Source organism: Garra rufa, chromosome 1 (assembly GCF_049309525.1).
Source record: "Garra rufa chromosome 1, GarRuf1.0, whole genome shotgun sequence".
NCBI classification, from domain to species: domain Eukaryota; kingdom Metazoa; phylum Chordata; class Actinopteri; order Cypriniformes; family Cyprinidae; genus Garra; species Garra rufa.
In genome coordinates, this window is record NC_133361.1 from 43,542,743 (window position 1) to 43,566,686 (window position 23,944).

Sequence of the window (23,944 nt, forward strand, 5' to 3'; positions counted from 1 at the left end):
AATAAGAATTCTTTTAAACTTAGACTAAAAAAAGTATAATGTTTTGAGTACGAGTGCAAATATTTAGTTTCTGTTCAAGTAAACATTTCCTAAAATGATTCTCATATCGATGAATGAAGTACAATTACTCAAATGATTTACACCCCCGAATGTGTCGGCCAGATGTCTGCATTTTGCTTGGAAGTGCCTGTGACCGTTGATTGCTAATACAAAGAGAGGAAACTCTGTGAAATGTTTGTGTCTTCTTAGTTTAGTGTTGAATATTAAATTCTAGAAATGGCAGTTGACAACATGTGTGATATAGTCCAGTGTACTACTGTTCATATGAAGTGCTTGTGACTTTAGCGTGTTCATGAAGTGCATGTTTAGTCTAAATGTGTATGAATGGTCGTATCTGAATCCGATACATATCTGATTTTGTAAGGCGCTATGAGTTCTAGAAAGTGCACCGTTTTAATGCATGTGTTCAAATGCATGTCTGCATCGAGCTTTACTCCCTAGAGTATATGTGTGAGTGTAACCGTGTGTGTGTTTGCGCATTGGGACGGTCAATACTGTCATGGCGAATAGAACATTGTATTCAAAACAAGCCCCCTAACATGATTAAGAGGGCCGATTCAATCTGAATGCTTAGCGGGAATGAATGATTCATTTAGTTATTAAATATAGCTCCAAGCGGCAATTAAAAAGGGGCCTGGCAATATGGCGGCCAATGTCTCTAATTAGACGTGAGATCAAGCCATGACACATCATTTGTCACACCTGTGCAGTGACTCATGAAGCCTGTGCAGTGCAACCAATGATACGGCTCATGCTAGTCATGTTTGTTTACCCAGAATGCACCATTTACCCACATCCTGTTTGCATTATAGAAAAATCCTTTGAAAATGATCTTTTCATGTTTTATTTTATTATTATTTACAGCAGGGCTAAGGATTATACTCTACGCCTTTCTATGCTGTATGTTTCCGCTGGATTAAATCTGTAAACAGTTCATGTTAAATAAATGTAAATAAAGATTTAAGGTGCACTCAGTCATTTTAGTAGGTTTTTTGTTGTTATTGTTGTTGCATATTGAACTTACTGACCCCTAGTGGGGCAGATGCAGTAACACTCAAAAAAAAAAATCAGCATGAAATGCCATTTTCAATCCACTTTTCTTCTGTAGTTATGAAACAGGATATTTAACAAAAAATAAATAAATAAAATGTAGGGTGAGGGTTTGTTTTTTCCATTGGGGATCAATTCCAAATGTAAGTTTGTTTAAAAAAAAAAAACGTATCTGGCTATTGGCTTAAAAGTTTTAAGAAAAAAATTGTTACTGGCTTCATAAGTCATTTCAGAAGATGAGTTTACATTCATAATAAAAAAAGAAAGAAAAACAAACATTTTGCTGCATTTATTTGATAAAAAAAAATACAGTTAAAACTGTAATACTGTGAAATATATGTACAATTTAATAGTATTTTTGTATTTTAATACAAAATGCATTACCTAAGCTGAATTTTCAGCAGTCATTAGTCCAATGTATATTATCCATTGAAAACAATTGTGCTGTTAAATTTTGAACCCATTGTACTTTTTTCAGGATTATTTGCTGAAATGAAAGTTCAAAAGAACAGCATTTATTTGAAATAGACACATTTTAACCAAAAACCAAAACTATTTAGGATGAGGGTTTGTTTATTTCCATTAGGAATCATTTGAACCAGTCCAAATGTAAGTTTGTTAAAAAAAAAAGAAAATCTATTTGGCTACTGGCTTAAAAGTAATTTCAGAAGATCTTAAATTCATATTACAAATTATGAAAAACAAACATTATTTTTATTCATAACAGCATGAACCGATTAATCATTCACAAGATGAGGAGCATGCATTAAGAAAGTAAATATCATCAGTTTGGGTTTTCTATTAACTAATAAGATGTTTTTTTAAAAGAAGCATCTTATACTCACCAAGGCTGCATTTATTTGACTAAAAAATACAGTTAAAATTGTAATAATGTGAAATGTTTTTACAATGTAATAATAATTTATCATTTTGTATTTTAATATAATTGCATGTGCTTTATTCTAAGTCTAAGCTGAATTTTCATCAGTCATTAGTCTAATTTATCCATATTAAAAACAGTTGTGCTGTTGTATTTGAAATAGAAACATTAAACCAAAAAACAAAATAACCCCCCAAAAAAGTAGGGCGAGAGTTTGTTTATTTCCGTTGGGAATCGATTGAACCAGTCCAAATGTAAGTTTCTTTAAAAAAAAAATCAATTTGGCTACTGGCTTAAAAGTCATTTCAGAAGAAGAGCTTAAATTCATATTAAAAATTATGAAAAACATTATTTTTGTTCATAACATCGTGGTCTGATTAACTGTTAACAAGATGAGGAGAAGCAGTCATAAGTCCAATTTATATTATCCATGTTGAAAACAATAGTGCTTTTAAATTTTGAACCCATTGTACTTTCTTGAGGATTATTTGATGAAAAGAAAGCTCAAAAGAACAGCATTTATTTGAAACGGAAGCATTTTGTAACATTATAAATGCCTTTACGGGGTTTTTTGATCAATGTAACATGTTTTTGCCTAATAAAAGTATGATTTTTCTTTTACTGACCCCATGAATTTTTCAAAAATGCGCTGTCTGTTTCTTCACAAGTATAACATTTTTTAATGAGGTCAAAAAAAATGACTAAGTGCACCTTGTTATTTTAACATTTTAAAATATATCTCAAATAAATCTGTCCATAATACAGCAGGAGTTTAGCTTTACTCTCTCTCTCCTCGTCTCTCTCCCAAGAAAAGTTTATGGTGTATGACATAAGCGCTTTGATGTATAATATTATCTGTTTGATTTCCAATATCATCCGTGTATAATGGTCGCAGTCTCAGGTGTTTCTAACGGGCTCGACGGCCGGCTTTTATGTGACCGTTCAAGGCCATCCCAGTGCTATTCAGTAATGCTGTGAATGCAGTTCCTTGACTTTTACAGAACAATAGTGATGGAGGGAGGGGGTTTACAGAGGAGAGGACGTTTAGAGTGGCTAAATCAAAGCGTCTCGCGCACAGCTGCAGTCTCTATTGAATCGGCCCCAGTCCGAGGTTATGATTTAGTCTCATCTCTGATATACTGTATATGTCTTTTTTACCCTTCTTCTTTATTCCCACATTTGCATCTCCAATCCCCCCTAGCATGCTCTTCCCTGTTCCTCCATGTCGATACCGGTGCGGGGCCGCTCACTGAGAGCTCTGGTTCTTTTTGCTTGTGAACTAAAACCCATTTATTCCACCATCCCTCCTCCCTTTCCATTCCCTAACACCCCCTCCTCTACCCCTACCTCCCTCCCTCCCTTCCTCCCTTCCCCCCCCGCCTCTCGTCCATCCAGCCAGTCAGCAGGCGGTATTGTAAATTTTATCTTCTCTTGCAGAGATCATTTCGTCTTCGTTGCAGCAGATGAAATTTCTTGTAACACCTCCTCAGGTAAAATAAATAAATATAAATGAATACCAAATCACCCTCACTTTCTCGATGCACCCGCGAGGGAGCGAGCATATACCCCCTTTTTTATGCACCCCGACAGTGAGTGCTTCTAATGCCCGGCTGTCTCCTTATTTCTGCCCCCCTTTGATTAGTAGATGTTACGTTTTTTCTTACTACGTTTCTCTTGAATGCTCTTTTTTGGACGAGTGGAGTAGTTTTGGAGTACTGCATGAGGATAGCTGGAAGGCATCGCATTCATAGTTCTCATCTTCTGTTTCTCTCTCCCATGGCACTGCTTGGAAGGGGCATGTGTTCCTTGAAGAGTGAAATGAACACGCTTGTCACGAGCTTGGAATCTGTGATTTTCCTTTTTTTTTCGTCTCAATCTTCCTTGTGTTCCATGGTTCCTTTGAGTTCTCCACCATCGCCCTCCCTCTCCATTAGATCTGTATGTGTGTGTGTGCGAGCGAGAGGGCCTTTTTTTGGTTGGTTTGATTGTCTTATTGTTTTACGGACGTGTGGTGCTGTTGTCGTTGTCGTATCAAGGTTGCTCATGTAGTGTATGGTGTCTTGCACATTGGCTGTAGATGGCTAGATCTTGGGAATGACACAAGTGTGATTGCTAGTTTGAGTCGCGGTATACCAAAAGGAAAATGGACCTGTCTGTCCGTGCATTGATTTTGTGACGGCCCTTTTTCCCCCCTTCCTTTTTTTCCTCCCTCGACCAGGGAAAATGAATATGCTAACAAGGCTGTAATTTAGCAGAAGGCACTTTCTTGAAGACATCAGCTGTTTTCTGTAAAACACAATTGGAATGTGTAATTTGGAGTCTGAAAAACTTGCAAATTATGGTCTAATTGTCCCAGTTCAATAATTGCCGATAACCCCGAAGGCCGCGCCGCATCCCGTTCGCACACCGACTTAATCAGTAAGCGAAGAAGCGAGAAGGTCCAAGCAACTCGTATTAGAGCCCCTAAAGCACAGCCCGGCATTGTTTAAAGAAATCATAGAAATGAGCTGTCCGTTCGGTCTCCTGGTGGGAAAAGTCAATACATTTAGAGGAATGGCGCTGCTGGAGCACACATTTTCCAAAATAATGAGCATCTAGTCAATAATGCAGATATATCCCAGCCATCTGAGATTTATTAACCTGTATCTCAGGGCCCAGATCTAATTTAGCTGTATGTTAGAGTCACCGCTGTTCATTAACAAACATAGAGCTTACCGGTCTCATAAATCAGGGCTTTTTTTGCCTTCAACCTGCCTCGATGGGCGGCAGGAGGAGCCTAGTACAAACCGATAGTCACAAGGACGAGTTTAAGCTTGAACTTGTAGTGCTTCTCCGCCAGGCACTGCTTAGAAAAACAGACAAAAACATTTTCGCTGTCCTTCAAACAGCAATTAAAAACCCCAGTTCTTACATTTCAGGTGACTCATCCAATCAGCGTTTTTTTTTTTTTCTTTTCCCGTACTTAATACTTGAGGAATAATTCACCAGGTGCTATATCCTGAGGGTCACCTTTTCAATCTTAGCTCCAGAAGAGCGGAGGCAGCCCTGGTTTGATCACTGCACTGCATACTCATTAAAACTAGCCCCTGTAAACACAGATAACGCAGGTCAAACAAAATACTTGGCCGCGCATTGAAATATGAAGACAGAGCGACTGTGTAGTGAATAACAATGTCTATACTAATTTGCGGTGGATTAACTTCTTAATCGCCAGGAGTGGAAGAATATGCAAATTGCCTAATTTCCCTGCCCTCTGATTGGCTCTTTATCTTGTCCAGAAACACCATGCATGCTTAACAAGGCTGTTTTCAAATGTGGTGATCTTAAAGGAGAAGCTTCAGAACATAAATTTAACGGTAATGTACTCACCCCCTTGTCAGCCAAGATGTTCATATCTTTCTTTCTTTAGTCATAAAGAAATTATGTTTTTTGAGGAAAATATTTCACAATTTTCCCCATATAGTGGACTTCAATGGTGTCCTGAGTTTGAACCAAGCGGCAACCTCCCGCTCTCTCTATTAAAACCAACACGGAAATGACTTAAACTGCAATTCATTGACTGGCCGCTAGAGACTGGCTGCAAAAGGGAGTCAATCCCATAGACTACCCATGTTAAAATGCCCAACTTTACAGCAGAAAAAAAATATGTTTACAGCCTGGTACAAAAAGTGGTTTTGGTCTATATAGCTAATTTCGCCCTACATGTCAACTGTGAGGAGGGTGAATTTGTTTATAACTCATCCGTTTAAGTTATATTAAGCTTAACGATTCCAAATGTAGTTGTAAACAATCCCAGCCGAGGAAGAAGAGTCTTATCTAGCAAAACGATCAGTTATTTATTTATTTTTTAATTACAATTTATATACTTTTTAACCTCAAACACTAGTCTTGTCTTGCTCTGTCTGAACCCGATTCAAGACAGTTAGGGCAGGTTGAAAAACTCCCAATCTAATTTTTTCCCTCAACTTCAAAATCGTACTACATCACTGTTTTACCTTTTTTGTTAAGGGTGTTTGAGCTTCTTTGCATGTTCACTTTGCAAACACTGGGTTGGTACTTCTGCAGCGATGTAGAATGATTTTGAAATTATTTTTGAAGTTTAGGGAGAAAATAAGATGGGAGTTTTTCAACATTCCCTAACTGTCTTGAACCGGAAAGAACAGAGTTCAGACAGAGCTAGAAAAGACGCTTCTTCCTCGGGTGGGGTGGTTTACAACCGCATTTGGGATCGTTTGAAACTGCATTTAAACTACATTTTGGAAGCTCAAACTCAGGGCACCATAGAAGTCTACTATATAAATAAAAATCCTGAAATGTTTTCCTCAAAAAACATAATTTCTTTACGACTGAAGAAAGAAAGTCATGAACATCTTGGATGACAAGGGGGTGAGTACATTATCTGTACATTTTTGTTCCGGAAGTAAACTTCTCCTTTAAAGCCTGCTTGAACTTTAAGGGTGAGATCTCAGGATAAAAAACACTGGAAGAATATAAATCAAGCTCACATTTACACTGCAACATTTTCATCAAGTCAGCCCCAAACGAGAATAATGAACAGATGTTTTGTTTCATTTTTTGTTTGGTGCAAGTACTGTAAAACATTGATCTCTGGTCTGTTTGATTTTTTTTTTTCCTGTGATGTATTTTTTTGCCTTTTTGATCAATATGCCTAAATTAAACTACTAAAAAATTGAAGGGTTGTTTGTGCAACTGTATTGAACTAGAGAAAAAACAAGCAAATTCCTCTTGGTACCGATTTGCAAAGGTTGTACGTACAAACGGATATCGCTGTAAGCGCTGGCATCCGGTAAACGCACGATTTGAGTGAACAGAGCATCTAGTGAGGTCTTGCACAAGTGGCCCTTCAACTTTCAAACAGTGATGTCTTCCTCTTTGCCCTGTGCAGCATGACTGCAAGAGCCATGTGATTTTCTCCTCTCTGACTTCATTTGATTGTCATTTTCCAAACACTCTGAAATCATCACCATGTGTATTTGCTTCAGTCCGTGGTGTCGTATTATGACTGTATGACATTTGTGTTTGCATAGAAAAGAAGCGCTTTTCAACTCAGCAGTGCGGTCTGACCATCTCTCCGTGTTTCCACAGTTACGGACGAGTTTATGCTGCCGACCCCTACAACCACGCACTTGCTCCAGCAGCCACATACAGCGTTGGTGCCATGGTGAGCGTGAATTTTCATCTCTACCTGTCTTCTCCTCCTCCCTTTTTTCCTCTTTCCTCATCACCCCTTTATTTATCCCTTCCCTGCTCTTTTCTCAGTGCACGCTTGTCATGTACGCTCATTCTTTTCCCTTTTCTTCCCACCTTTTCCTCCTGCATGGATTTTAGCACTGCTGACATCTCCTCACTTAAACTTAATTGAATTTGTCTCTTGTGCTAACGGCAGCTGAAATGCCACATTAATCCTCCCAGTAAACGTGATAAATGTCTTAATTTCTTGGCAGTGTAGTGCATGTTAGTTATTATATTTCTAATTTTGTGAATATCACCTAGCCGAGCGCTCCCCTTAATGGAATAATTAGTCATTTTGATAATTAAATCCATCACCTAAGTGGTGCTGTAGCAACAGCTAAAAGAGGGAGGGAGCAGAGGAGAGACGCTGTGATGAAAGAGCACGAGGAAGACCGACAAGAGTCTCCAGGCATGTGCTGCGATGTGCGATTTGTTTGTACCTGGACTGCTTTTGATCGCAAGTGTCCACATTGCAAACTAAACACACGCTGCAAAGATCGATTTCTTAATCTGTATTTTCCAGTAAAAATACTTTTACAGTAAAAAAAAAAAACTTTTTTTTTTACATTTTTTATTATAAATGTTATTATTTGTAAGCTTTAAGTTTCTTGTTTTAATATTAAACCTCTCTAAAGGTGGGGTCACATTTACCGTCGCTCTGCATATTTTTGCTGCCAAAATACAGTTTCAGTAATAATCCACACAATCTGCAATTTGGCATGAGGGAGAAAGAATTTGGCCACAGAAATTCATGACAGACTAACAAAAAAGTTTTTTTTGTGCACCTTAAAGGTGCTGAATGTATTTTTTTTTTTTTTTTGACAGTACTAAAGCATAAAATCTAGTGCTGTCAAAATTAGCATGTTAATGCAGGCAATTGATTTTTTCAGTTTAACGTCTTAAAAATATTGTGTTTATTTAGTCTGTAATGTCTTTACAATGTCAAACAGGAGACTTTTCAAATGCACACCCCAACTTCACTTCAGCGCCAGGCATTAGTAAAAAAAAAAGAATCAATAACTTTAGTAGCTTCACTGCAAAAATGCTTTTCTTACTTACATTTATTGTCTTGTTTCCAGCCAAAATATCTAAAAGTTCTTAAATCATGGTGTAAGCAAAACAATCTTATTTCAAGCAGAAAATGTCTAGGTTACGTAGGTAACCCTCGTTCCCTGAAGGAGGGAACGGAGACGTTACATATGGGAACTCGCTTGAGAGTCCAATCATCTCTGAGCCTTATTCAAAAGGCCAATGAAAATTGGCGAGTGGCATTTGCATGCCAAGCCACTCCCCGTACATACGGGTATAAAAGAGGGCGGCATGCAGCCAGTCATTCAGGTTTTCCCTGAGGAGCCGGATCGAGCCGGCATCAGCGCAACGCCAGGGTCATGGCAGGCGATGTAACGTCTCCGTTCCCTCCTTCAGGGAACGAGGGTTACCTACTTAACCTAGACGTTCCCCTTCAGTCGTTTCACTACGACGTTACATATGGGAACAGACCCTATGGAACAGGTCACGACCCTGACGCCGCGTTACGCACAAACCCACGTGCTGACAGGCGTACGTGTCAGCAGATGGAAATGTAACGTAACCTTCCCAACGCCCTGGGGACCAATAGAAGGGGGCCCCACAGGGATGACAGTTATACTGAAGCATGGGTTGGGGGGGCGGAGCACATGAGATCTTTTCATGTGGAAATAGAAGTAAATTCAATATATCCATAAACTTTTAGGGATATACGAGGGAAACAGTGGCCTTCTGGCTGACCACTGGAAAAAAAACTGAGATATATTGCCACATGGAGGACCCAGGGTTCGCCGGAGGGAACATTCTGGGAAAATAGCGCACGGATCCTCGTGGGATTGGCGCAGCAAGCCGACACCAGCCGTCCTCCTGCTCACCTGAAGTCTTTTTATGTTAAGACACGGGAGGATACGGCCTCTACGCGAAGGTTGTAGAACCTAGCGAAGGTATTAGGTGTCGCCCAGCCCGCAGCTCTACAGATATCTGCTAGTGAGGCACCATGAGCCAACGCATAGGATGAGGCAACACTCCATGTGGAGTGGGCACGAACACCTAAGGGGCATGGCTGTCCCTGGTATAATATGACAGGGAGATGGCATCTACCACCCAATTAGCCAACCTCTGTTTGGAGACAGCATTCCCTTTCTGCTGACCTTCAAAGCAGACAAAGAGCTGCTCAGTGCGTCTGAAGTGCTGAGTACGGTCTACATATATTCGTAGAGCTCGTACTGGACACAGCAGTGCAGTCCTACCCTCTTGATGGAAGCCAGCGCAGTCAGGAGCACTGTCTTAAGTGACAAAAATTTTAGCTCAACTGACGCCAGTGGCTCGAATGGGGCATCCTGCAGGCCCTGGAGGGCGACGGAGAGATCCCAAGAGGGCACGAGGTGCGATCTGGGAGGATTGATCCTCCTCGCACCTCTTAGGAACCTCACGATGAGTTGGCGCTTACCGAGGGATATTCCATCTACTGCATCATGATACGCTGCAATGGCAGCAACATACACTTTGAGAGTCGAAGGGGACAGCCTGCGCTCCAATTTCTCCTGCAGAAAGGAAAGCACTACTGCAATCGTGCATCTCTGTGGGTCCTCTCCCCGAGAGGAGCACCAGTCAACGAATAGACCCCACCTCAGTGCGTAAGCCTGCCTAGTAGAGGGAGCTAGGGACTGAGTGATAGTTTCTATCACGGCCTGAGGAAGGCTGGAGAGGTCTGACGCATCTCGTCCAGGGGCCAGAGATGCGAGCTCCATGGAACGAGGCGTAGGTGCCAAATTGTGCCCATCCCCTGAGAGAGAAGGTCTTTCGTAAAGGGGATCTTCGAGGGAGGGGCTGCCGCGAGGGGAATGGGTTCTGGGAAGCAAGTCCGGGTGGGCCACCGTGGCGCAACCAACAAGACTTGCTCCTCGTCCTCCCTGCTCTTGCACAGGGACTATGCAAGGAGGCTCACTGGGGAAGAGGCGTACTTGAGCCCCGGAGGCCAGCTGTGTGCCAGTGCAACTTTGTTGAGAAAAAACAACTGGCAATTGGAGGACTCGGGAAGGCGAGCGAATGTGGCTGGGCCTTGCCGAAATGACTCCAAGTCAGCTGGACTATTTCCCTGGTGTTATGTGAATGGCACGTAGCGATGTCTGCCACGTTTGACTCCGTAGGAGCAGATGGCGGGCGAGTTGTGACCTGCGGCATGCGGTTGCAGTGCGACAAGGATGTGCCTCTGGCGAAACGTCGGTCGGAAGTGACGAGGGGTCAGAAGCACAGGGAACAACTAAAGGCAGTTGACATGCCACTGCAGTCGGGGTCCTGTCCAGGAGCCCGATGCTGCTTGCCCGTTGCACATGGCATCTCAACCCATGGTGAGCCACGGGCTGACTGCGGGAAAACGCCAGTCCGTAGTGAGCCGGGATGCCATGCCCATCTCGGGACTCAATCGTGCTGAAGCGGTCTCATATGAAACGAGCTCAGCGGCAAGATGCGGCTGGAGCTGTCATATGCCCCAGGAGCCTATAAATTTTGAGAGGGACCGCTGTGTTGTGTCTGAATAATCCCAGGCACTACAGCACTGACTGTGCGCTCTTGGTAGCAAGGCGGGCTGTCCTGTTGACCGAGTCCAGCTCCAGACCGAGAAAAGAGATCCTCTGCACTGGGGAGAGTTTGCTCTTCCCTCGGTTGACCTGAAGGACCAGATGGCAGGGGTGCCGAAGCACCAGGTCCCTCTATCCGCACAACGGAACTCGCGAGTGAGCTACAAGGGGCCAGTCGTCGAGACGGCTGAAAATGCGAATACCTGTCTACCGAAGAGGGGACAGGGGAACTCTTGTGATCCTGATGAGGATACGGGGAGAGAGGGACAGACCAAATGGAAGCACCTCGTACTGAGACGCTCAACCCCCGGGGACAAACCGCAGAAGGGGTCTGTGCCGGGGGGAAATCGAGACGTGAAAGTAGGTGCCCCAGAAACCAGTCATCCAACCTGGAAGGACCGCCCAAAGGCGCGTGAGGCACCTCCAAACCGATCCCCCTGGCGGCTCGGAGGAGCATAGCCGAGAGTTCAGCATCGACCTAGATGGGGCAGCTACCACGGAGGGGCGCTGGGCCGCCGAGACGTCCACCTCACCCTCAGACTCTCCCTCTGATGCTGCGACAGACATCTCTTCCTCCTGTGGAGCACCAAAGGAGACTTTTTTCACAATTTTCATTGGCCTTTTGAATAAGGCTCAGAGATGATTGGACTCTCAAGCAAGTTCCCATATGTAACGTCGTAGTGAAACGACTGAAGGGGAACTAGATTATTTTGCTTACCCCATTGGCAGATTATTTTGCTTGTTTCAAGCAAAATTTAACTTCTTTTTTTTTCTGAAAACAAGACAATAATTTTTACTTGTCTAGAAAATACTTCTTGATTTAAGAATTTTTAGATATTTTGGCTGGAAACAAGACAAAAAAGAAGAAGAAGAAAAGCATTTTTTGCAGTGTTTAAGGATTACTCTGTATTTAAATTAGAGTTTAGTGTTTGATAGCTTTTCTGTATAACAATTTCTGTATATTTCCTACTTGCTGAAGGGCAGCTAAATATGATATTTATTATAATGGGTTTATGTGAAGAATGTTTTATGTTCACTTAAATTAAAAATGTATCTTTTTTAAAGTCTAATAAATGTTAAAATTGTTAGCTCTCAGTGAATGGCTATAGTCAGTTGTTAAATATTAGGGGGAAAAAACAATTTCGAAGAGACATCATTAGTATTAAAAAGATGCCATTAGACAAATATTAAAAATATACTGTCTTAATGTTGTTTCTACATTAATTTTAAGACTAAATGTGAAATTATTGCAATATAAAAGTATATTTAAAAACTTGAGTGTTAAGTGGGATTCACAATTAATTTCAGAAAAAAAAGTGCAATGAAATTATTTTTTGTTTGTATTTTTTGATCGATTGACAACACTAATAAAAACACCATAATACACTTGCAGACATTTATTAAACATGCTAAGTTCACATAATTGTTTCTCTGAAAAACAAAAGCTAATTATTCTATTTGGAAAACGTGCATTCTGTGTCAGAACGTCTGTTTTTGTTTTGGTCCATGTGACTCCACCCATTGGCAGTTTAACCAGTGATATTTTGACAGCCTGGGTTGCCAGTTTGCAGAAAACACAGCATACTGAAGTAATGGAAGTGAGCAAACAAACTGGTTCAGAAATCACAGATTCTACCCAACCTAAAATCTAGAAAGTTCTATGACCACAGGCATATTAAAACGCGAATAAATTAACTCATCAGTTTCCATTGTAAGGCTCGTCACCTTTTATTGTCAGTTTCGCTCATTTGTGTTGCACTTCCTCAATCTGGCAACCCGCATGAATAAATAATATAAATATAAATATTATATTTATTATTTCAAGCCACATGAGTGTCAGTCTGAGAAGGAGGGGGCGGGAGAAACAATATTTTGAATTGAGACCGCAGTACCCATTTCAACCACTAGCTGCACCTTTAATTTGTATCAATTTATATATATATATATATATATATATATATATATATATATATATTATACAATGTTGATTTTGTAAATTAATTATGTAAGATTTTTGCTGGAAAATAAGACAAAGTATGTTAAGAAAATGCTTTCTGCAGCGTATGGAACTCATTTGTTGCTCCTTTTTTTAATTTGCTCTGTTAACTGTATTTTTTTCACCCCTTTTACGTTTTGAAGTAGCTAAATGCATCTCTTCTGGCATGAGGTGTGTTGGTGTGCTTGCTGCATGATGGAACGTGATTGATTTCGTCCGGGGGGTATGTACGGCAAATAGCCTGAATGCTAGCGGAGGTCTCCTCTGAACTGTGTCAATTAAACGTGTCCAAACCCGTGGCTTCTCTTCCAGAATGCTTTCGCTCCCTTGACTGATGCCAAGACCAGAAGCCACGCCGACGATGTGGGTCTCGTTCTTTCTTCTTTGCAGGCTAGTATATACCGAGGTGGATACAGTCGTTTTGCGCCATACTAAAAAAAAAAGAAAAAGAAAAAAAAAAGAAAACCTTTCAAAACCTATTGAGAATCTTCCTGTGGGGGTAAAGGAGGAGTAATTCAGAGGCCTGGGTATTGCAATACATGCAGTAGTGCATCATTTTAGCATCTCTTAAGAGAGAGAAGACAAAAACGGATATTTTTCATCTTATACCTCAGATATTTTGTGCTGTGTATTTTAATATTGTGGGTTTTTAATTTCTAAAGATTACATAGATTGTTGGCTGTAGAGGTTTCTGTGGTGATCTAGAGAGCTGCTAGATTATAAAAAGATGACAAAAAAATAATAAGATACAAATTGTTAGGGCTTTATCATGTAAATGAGTTATGTATGATAAATATTCCAAGTCACTTCGGGGTTATCATATTTTGTAAGAGTGTAAGTGACTAGAGTCGTCCAGTGGTTTCTGCTTCCATTTGACATCGCCTTTCGTCTTTTTCTTTGGGTTTCTTTTGTTTCTGAGTTCTGTGCCGTGGAGGGAGCGTGCGCAGGGGGTTGTGGGTAGGAGTAGATACGGGCGCGGTGGGCGGAAGACTGGGGGCTGGCGGTAACGTCGCTCTAGTTCCCCCGAGTGCAGCGAAGACACAGAGCCGGTCAAAGAGACCACTGAGGTATCGATTATTTAAGCTGTCTTATATCAGTCATTACTCAAAGCCAAAGGTTATGTTCCTGGGGTGTTCAGTGTGTATATTCCGACTATACATAGCAGCTCGTAGAAACTCCCCAAAAATTCACCATGACAGTATTTTACTGTTTAACTATTATCTAGTCCTTAATTCAGACCCTCGCTAGTTTAGGCCTACCACGAGATGTTCTTTTTATATTACGGTACTTCCAGTACGTCGATTGATATAAATGCTGACTTTTATAATACGGGAGAGACAAAACACGAAAAAGAAAAAGAAAAAAAAAAGACGCCGACGGTAGCGCCGGTTATATTTTTTGTTTTTCTGTTTTATTTTTGTTTGTTTTGTTTTGTTTTTTTGCTTTTTTTCTCAGAAGTTAAGAAACTCTGATTATTTGTACAAGACGAGAGTGGGAAAAAATAAACTAACAGTGTATTAAATTTGATCTGTGCAGTGAAAATGTTCTCTTATACGAAAAACACAACTGTATAATGTTTTAGATTTAGTGTGGTAGACCAACTGTTAGAGAAAGGTGTCTCATTTTTTATGGAATCATACACAGATTTATATCAACACTTTACAAGTAATGCAATCATTATGTAGATATAATCATAGTATTTTTGTCAACTGTACAATTTTGCACACACACACACAACCTGCAATTTTTTCATCACTACTACTTCTTCTCCTTCTCACTTGTGGGACGTTCCGTTGTCTGTTTTCTTTTGGTTCTCCGCTTCTTTCGAGTGTTTCGTTTTGATATCATTTTTAATGTGACATCCTTTGTACTATTATTTTCTAGAACACAGCCTTTACACTTTGAAACTGTTTGATTATCGAGAAACTGAGAAATATATGACTTGTGAAAAAGATATCTATATGTAAATAGGAATAATGATAACTATGTCATTTACAAGTGCTACACAAACAAGCTGTCGAGGTGTTCTTGAAGAGTCGCAGCTTGGCTGTGCATACGCGAAGACTTCCCTTCATGTTGTTTACAAGTATACCTAATTAGAGGTGTTTGTCACATATCTCATTTTTCTTTATTTTGTATTTATAAAAGTTTCAATTGCATAAAAATACAAACAAAAGAGCAGCTTCAGTTTATCCGGCTGCAAATATCCTCTTGTGTACTGTGTGCGTCACATCACACAACTTGGCAAAAATATCTTACCCACTGCTGTGATTCTGCTCTTTCTGCTTTAAGTACGTGTTGTGGACAGGCTTTCTCCTTGTCATTGTATGTGCATGCACTATGATCTGCATAACAATAACCATCAATAAAGTTTCTCAAGATAACGGGAATTTGTCTCCGAATTTCTTTCTTTCTTTCGCGTCTGCCGTTCAGATGTGACGGAGTGCATTTGTCCTCTGATCTGATTTCATTGACTGAAATTGCATTGAAAAGCTCAAGGCGAGGAGGAAATCGTCATCTCCGAGGAGGTTAAGTGGAATTGATGCTGCCAGGTCTGAGGTGGTCATCTGTGCCATGGCTTTAAGAAGACTGTATTTAGGATGAAGGAGCGAGATCGGATTCTCCCGGTCTGATTAGGTTATCCCACACACTTTCAGGGTTATGAAACATCTCCGGTCTGCAGATATTTCCAGAAAGGAAGCCACGACACAAGCTTATTTTAGTGGATAGCCGTAGATTTTTGGCACAAAAGTTGATCATTTGCATAACTGCCCTACCAATGACAATATTCTGAGCGTGAAGGTTTCTTTGGAGAACGATGGGACCCTCTCGCCATCAGACCTGAACCCGTCTGCCCCGCGTAACTGTAAGTAGCAGATATTCATTATCTTTCTCTCATTTCGCTAAGGTATGACGGAATTTCATAAATTATGTATACTACAGATAGTTCTAATTGAAGAAAAGAAGAATTACCCCCCATTCTCGATTTGATCAGTGTAATTGGAAAAACTTAGCCAGAGGTTCCTTGGAAAGATAAGCAATATAAATGTTTAAATGTGATGAAGGAGTCACATTATGCTAGGTAATTACAACACCTCTTCACAGAAATGGGTGATCAATAATTAACGTATCTTGGGTCACAAGTCGGGGACATAATTTAAAATTGGTTATTAATTCTATTATGAAAAATGTACATTCTCTTCAGATTATGTTGCCGAGTCCACAGGGAAAGGTAAAGGGGGTCTGATGGTTTTAATTCAGTCTCTCTCTCTCTCTCTCTCTCTCTTGCTCGCCGCTCTGTCCCTCTTCCCGCCGGCTCTATGAGAGCTGTCAGTAATGTGATGATTTATGTTTCTGAATTAAATCACGTATTAAATGAAGTAATTTGGGTCTCTTTGCTCAGTTTGATTGGCTGAATGAGACTGGATTGATTATCATGCAGATTGGAGGGAGTGGACGCTGGCGATCTCACAATCGCTCGGCCGTTGCTCTCTCATAACACTGCACACTTGCAAATCACAGTTGTCACTAGGATTCAGACGCTTTGGATTCTATGTGGGATTCTTCAAAAATTCTGATGTCTTAAATCAAGGAAGAAAGTTCACCAAATATGGATTCCCTAATAATAAAAGCCGGTTTAAAACGGTCATCCACCCTAATGTTGAAGGGATAGTTCACCCAAAAATGAAAATTCTGTCTTTATTTATTCATCCTCTTATCATTCCAAACACATAAGACCTTAACTGTCTTCAGAACACAAATGAAAATATTTTTGATGAAATCCGAGAGCTTTCTGACCCTGCATAGACAGCGAGGGTACTACCACATTCAAGGTCCAGAAAGGTACCAAGAACATCGACAAAATAGTCTGTGTGACATCAGTGGTTCAACCGTAATTTTATGAAGCTACCAGAATGCTTTTTGTTGCACAATAAAACTAAAACATCTTTATTCAACAATTATTCTCGTCTGCATCACCCTAGCAGCAATTTGTAGAGTACCACGATGCATGTGCATGCTTTGATCTGCACATAAACAATGCATGCATGTGGCGCTGTTGATGTACCTTTCTGGAGCTTGAACGTGGAAGGACGCTTGCTGTCTATTGAGAGCCAGAATGCTTTCGGATTTTATCAAAAATATCTTAATTTGTATTCCGAAGATGGATGAAGGTCTTACAGGTTTGAAACAATAAAGTAATAAATGATAGAATGTTCATTTTTGGGTGAACTACCCTTTAAAGGGGACATCGGCCCGTTTCCTACAAGTTGGTATCATTTTTTGGGGGGGGTCTTCATGAAATGTCTGCAACATTCTATGGCTAAAATTCCTCAATGGTCGTGTAAAACAACACCCTTTTTAGCTTGTCGAAAACAGCACTGCTCACAGCAACTCGTTTCTGTGCATATCTCTTTAAATGATAATGAGCTACTGCTCACTCCATCCCTTTGTTCAGTTTTTGTTCTGTTTTCAATGGCGTGTTACCGTCAAAAACAATAGTAATCCACTGTGTCCTCAGTGGCTCTGATATCGGGAAAAATGAAGACTATTATGTTAACTTTAACATTCAACTACAAAACACCTGCATTGCTTACGAGACATTGTTGTCGCTACAGCGTGGATAAAATGGCAGACAGCTAACGACTGGTTGAGGGCCGAAATATGCTAATACGGGACAGTCCGTCAGCGGCCGTGGGCGGGGCTTGAACAATATGACATCATACTGCTCAGAAAATCAAAACGGCTTGATAATTGAGACTGTTTAGGTTTTGGGGGGATTAAAAAAAAGGAAGTGAATGGATTTTTATCTTTGTAGGGTGGTTGTGTCCACAAACTGCTAAGACACATTTATATGCAAACACCATGTTAAAGTGAATATTGAATCATTTTAAGGCCTGTTCACACAAGAAAGATAACTATAACAACGAAAATATTAGCGTCTTCCCCAAGCAGAGTATGTGAGTGGAGTGGAGGGGCAACAATTTCCCCCCGCGCTCAGTGCATTTAATAATCGCTCCGCTCCGGGTTCACAATTTCCCGCTCCCGCTCTACTCCTCGCTCACTGATATCAGAAACACTGCTCCGCCTTCGCTCCACGTCAAAAGAAAAAATCAAAAATAATGTTTGAAATATAACGGTCTTGTTCATAACACATATTAAAATAAAAAAATACTAAAATAAAATAACAGGAGAGTTTGGAACACCTAGTGTTCCTACCACATACCAAGCTAATAACATTGTAAGCATTAAAAGAGTATAACTGCTGCTTTATGCAGTGCAAAGTTTGGAATGAAAATAACAATACGTTTTCATCCGTTATTTTACCTATGGATTCGAAAAAATCGGGTGCACTACATTTGTTTTAATGCATTATTGACAGAGCGATTGCGTGTGAATAAGTGTTGTACAGTACCTGTTTAAATCATGCTTTCACCTGAAAATATTCAGTATCTAGAAGGAAAAAACTAATTCCTTTTGAACTATAATTTACCGCTCATGTTCATTGCCGTCATCATAGCCTTTACATTCTTTCTGATTTGAGTGATCCATCTCTATCAAGCTAGCCAAATATGTTTAACATGTGAATTCTTGCTTAATATGCAGTTATATTACGGACCGTTGGCATGAATTGTACTCATGATGGAGCGCTCTTGAAAACCACGACGCTCCGACTTTTCAAAAAATCCGCTCCTCCCTCCATTCAAAATCACACCGCTCCACTCCGCGCTCCGCTCCCACTTCGCTCCGCTCACACACTCTGTCCCCAAGACACGATAACCATTGCTTATTTTAAGCACGTGCTGCATGTCTTCTGACACTTTAAATGCTCGAACTGATTCAAGTAGGATGGATTCTGATTGGCTAATGGGAAAAAATATTTTTGAAAGTGATTCCAACAATATCATTTAGAATAGTTCTGCCATTATTCTACATTCAGGATGATTTTTAATCTGTATCATTATTGTTATTGTTCATGGTGTGCTATATAACTAGTCAATAGACCAGGCTAAAAGACCATCTGAAACCAGATAACCGTCTTAGACTGGTTAAAGCTGTTTCAGGAGGGATGCTTTTAGTGTTGTCAAATCAATTATTGCGATTAATCGCATCCAAAATAAACATTTGTTTACATAATATATGTGTGTGCTGTATATTTCTATCTATATATAAATACACACACATGCATGTATATATTTAAGAAATATATGTAGCCTAATGTATATTTATATCAATTTATAATATAAATTATATATAAATATGAATATATACATGTGTATATATGTATATGTAAATATTTCTTAAATATATACATGTATGTGTGTGTATTTATATATAGATAGAAATACACAGAGTACACACACACGATTAATCGATTTGACAGCACTAGCTGCTTTTTTAAACTTTTAAATTTACAGAAATTATGAGTTTTAAATATTAAAGCAACTAAAATAATTAAACTGTAGATTTCCAGAAGTCTGAGAATAACTATCTATTAAATATACTATTAAATATCTGGATTTTTAACTGTTGTAGCTTATTTTAAAGCTTGTTTACACCATGCATGATAATGATAGCTTATATATAAATATGAAGTTGGTACCACAACTATAACAATAACAACACAAAAGAAAAAATTTCATTGGATTCACTTTGAATCATTGCAATCATACAGGTGATGAATGATAAAAACATTGAAGCCAATCACTATCCACACAACTTTAAATAACTCATTTTAAGTAGCGGATGCTTGTAATAAACAGAACATTATCATCTGTTGATGTGGACACTAATATAGTTATTGTTCTTGATGCAAATTGGTTTTAAGTCAATTTAAGGCCCCCTAGTGGACCCCGGCCCTGTTTTTCAATATTATACAGTCACAGACTTTTAAATGTAGCTCTATATGTTCATTAGAGAGGCAGCAGCAGGACTGGGCTCCCGGAGTAAAAGGCCATACGTCACGACACTCGTAATTACAAAAAGTGTCATCCCATTGCAGTTTACACCGCGTCTCCGAAGCCATTCGTCACGAACGGGACCTGCACGAGTTACTGTCATATCTAAGATTTGTGCACTGCACCTAGCAACCTCTTGCCTGTGTGAGCTTTATCAGGCCCTCGCACTTAAATTGTCACCAGTCGGCTGGATTTCATGCAAACTTTCTCGGCGCTCTCGACACGGGCTGATACAGGAGGTGCACATTATGAATGAATGACTGAGTGAGCTAGGGGGAAGCAGGAGGCAGCAGGGCAGAAGCTAATCGCCTCTCCATCATATCTGTTCTGCTCCACTTTCTCCCGCAGAGTCTCTGATAATAGACATTTCATCAGAGATTAGGCACCAGGCCTCTAAACACTGCTCCAGGGGAGCCCTCGCATCGCTGCCAGCGCTTCGACTGCACGCCGCTGAGGGAAGCTCTTCGCCCTCCTCCTCCTCGTCTTCCTCCCGCAGCCCTGTCTTTTTCCGGAGTCTCCAAATGACTCATCAGACCCGTAATGCAAATGAGAGCTATGTTGAGATGCCTGCGTCTTGTTTTCATTTGACTGGAGCCCCGTGGAATTCACAGACGCAGCGATGCGACCCGCCGTTTTCAGTTTCAAAAGGCCACAGATTTGATCGTGTCTGCTAAATTCAGTTTTTACTGGGGCTTTCAGAACTGCTGCGCGGTTCACGTGAGGTAACGTGTCGAGTTTGTCAGCATTCCTGAGGTGCCGGAGATGACATCACCACTGTGCAGAAAGAGCTGATGTGAGTGTGATGTATGCAAACATTAATGTGCATCACTCCGCGTGAAAACATCAAACAGACAGCATGCAACTGCTGAGGCACACTGGATCTTTTAGCCCTCTTTTGGCATTTCAATGCACTCCTAAAAAAAGATAATCCTAGTTCTGAATTCTGATGGGTTTATATAGTGTTCTAACCTTGAGAAAATACAACAGTTCTGTGCAGAAAAATCCCTATTACTTTAGTATTACTACGGCTGGGTAAAAAATATTGATTTTCTGATTTTAATTGATTCTCATTTTTACTAAACAATTCCTAAATCCCAAGAATCTATTAGTCTAGCCTGTTTTCAGTTCATTAGGGGAACGTATATACCTCCCATTTTATTGCAGTATTTAACCAAGTCAGCTAGAAAAATGAACTCTAGAGAAAAGCATTTTGCTAAATATATGAAGCATACAACATATAATTTTTACTGTTATTCAGTGTTTGTTTAAATAAATCTGTGGAGTTTTTAGGAGCCACCCATTTTTAAAAAAGAAAAATCGTTTCTCATTTTTACAAAACGAAATCCCAAGAATCGATAGTCTAGCCTATTTTCAGTTTATGATATGAAAAAATGTCTCACATTTTAAATTCCATTTTATTACAGTATTCAAACAATAAATGCCGTTTTGGCGCTGTTTAATGTGGAGTGAAAGTTTGCGGTAGTGCCTCAAGTGAAGCGGCAGGCATGAACTAATCATATCATATGAGTTTTAGGATGAATAATATGAATGAACATTCGAAGGTATGTTGAAAGAAAGAGTACAACTTACAGAAATTGCTATCCTTTCTAATGTAATTGCTCAATCAGTGTTACAACCGTGGAAAGGCGTCAATAAAACAGCTTGTAAACAGTGTGATGTAACGTCACATTTACCTCAGAAAACAAAATATCCGGTGACCATAAAGTCATTAGTCAGCTAAAAAAATGAACTCTAGAGAGAAGCATTTTGCTAAATATATGAACCTATAACATAAAATTTTTACTGTTATTCAGTTTGTTTAAATAAATCTGTCAAGTTTTTAGGAGCCACCATTTAAATGTTTATATTTCAAAAAAACGAATTGTTTCTCATTTTTACGAAACAAAGTGTTTTCTTAATTCCCAAGAATCGATAGTCTAGTCTATTTTCAGTTTATGAACCGAACATTGCAGCGCACCTCCCATCCAATAAATCGTAATACGCTTTAAGCTTTATTAATTTTGATATGAGTCTCATTTTAAATTTTATTCAACCGCAAAAAGGTGTCAATAAAACAGTGAGTTTCAGGACGAATAACATGAATCAACATCTGAAGGTATGTTAAAAGAAAGAGTACAACTTACCGAAATCTGTATCCTGTCTCATGTAAATGCTCAATCAGTTTTTCAACCGCAGAAAGGCATCAATAAAACAGCTTGTAAACAATGTCACGTAACGTCACATTTACCTTAGAAAACAAAATATCAAGTGTCCATAAACTCATTAGTCCATGAGAAAAATGTTCAGTTCATTAAGAGAACATATATAGCGCACCTCCCATCCAATAAATCACAATAACCTTTGTGCTTTTAGTTTATTATGAAACAAAGCCACAGATTCCAAATTATTTCCGTTTTATTACAGTATTTAACCAAGTCAGCGAGTTAGTCAGCTAGAAAAATGAGCATCTTACTAAATACATGAAACATATATATTTATTTATTCATGTTTATATTTCAAAAAATTTATGGTTTCTCATTTTTACGAAACAATGTTGATTCCTAAATCCCAAGAATCGATTAGTGAAGCCTGTTTTCAGTGCATGAAAGGGACAAAGTGCACCTCCCATCTAATAAATCGCAATGACCTTTGTGCATTGTTAATTTTTAAATGAAACAAAGTCACAGATTTCAAATTCTGTCCATTTTATTAAGGTATTCAACCAATAAATGACGTTTTGGCGCTGTTTAATGTGAGTTTGCAGTAGCGTCTCAACTTCAAGAGAATAACTGATCATCTCCTCAGCTTTAATACCAGTTTCATCACAAAATAAACATGAATATACATCCGAATGTATGTTAAAAAAAGAGGACAACTTACTGAAATCTATCCTGTTGCTCAATCAGTATTTCAACCGCAGAAAGGCATCAATAAAACAGCTTGTAAACAATGTCACGTAACGTCACATTTACCTACGGAAACAAAATATCGAATGTCCATAAACTCACTAGTCCACAAGAAAAATGTTCAGTTCATTAAGGAAACATATATAGCGCACCTCCCATTCAATAAATCGCAATAAGCTTTGTGCTTTGTTTAGTTTATTATAAAACAAAGCCACAGATTCCAAATTATTTCCATTTTATTACAGTATTTAACCAAGTCAGCTAGTTAGTCAGCTAGAGAAATGAACTCTAGAGAGAAGAATCTTGCTGAATACATGAACCATATAACATATTCATTATAATGTTTTTAGGAGCCACTATTTAAATGTTTATATTTTTTTTAAAAAATGAATCGTTTCTCATTTTTACGAAACCATGTTGATTCCTAAATTCCAAGAATCGATTAGTGAAGCCTGTTTTCCGTGCATGAAAGGGATATAGTGCACCTCCCATCTAATAAATCGCAATGAACTTTGTGCATTGTTAATTTTGATATGAAACAAAGTCACAGATTTCACATTTTGTCCATTTTATTACAGTATTCAACCAATAAATGACATTTTGGCGCTGTTTAATGTGAGTTTGCAGTAGCGCCTCAAGTTCAAGAGAAGAACTGATCGTCTCCTCCGCTTTATACCAGTTTCAACACGAAATAAACATGAATATACATCCAAAGGCATGTTAAAAGAAAGAGTACAACTTACCGAAGTCTGTATTCTGTCTCATGTAATCACTCAATCATTGTTTCATCTGCGGAAAGATGTCAGTATAACAGCTTGTAAACAATGTCACAAAGTCACATTTACCTCAGAAAAAGGAATATTCGGTGACCATAAACTCGTTAGTCGTTAGAAAGGAGCATCTTGCTAAATACATGAACCATATAACATATTCATTACATTTTTAGGTTTATGATTATATTTCAAAAAATGAATCGTTTCTCATTTTTATGAAATAATGTCGATTCTTAAATCCCAAGAATCAAGCCTATTTTCATAACATTGCAGCGCACCTCCCATCCTTTTGCGGTAGCGCCTCAAGTTCAAGTGAAGCGGCAGGTGTGAACTGATCATATTCTCCATTTTAATATAAGTTACAGGATGAATAACATGAATGAACATCCAAAGGTATGTTAAAAGAAACAGTACAATTTACCGAAATCTGTATTCAGTCTCTGCTCAATCAGTGTAACACAGCTT

The 23,944-nt window shown here is 39.3% G+C and overlaps 1 protein-coding gene across 1 annotated transcript in view; it reads left to right on the forward strand.

Annotated features, from left to right (window-relative positions):
- LOC141335580 (RNA binding protein fox-1 homolog 1) overlaps window positions 1-15,228 on the forward strand; it is a 52,206-nt gene extending 36,978 nt beyond the window's left edge. The window contains exons 8-9 of the mRNA XM_073841089.1: window positions 7,097-7,172; window positions 13,157-15,228. Coding sequence (XP_073697190.1) covers window positions 7,097-7,172; window positions 13,157-13,279 — 199 coding nt within the window. The 3' untranslated portion in view covers window positions 13,280-15,228. The remainder of the gene's footprint in view (window positions 1-7,096; window positions 7,173-13,156) is intronic.
- Window positions 15,229-23,944: the final 8,716 nt, after the last annotated feature.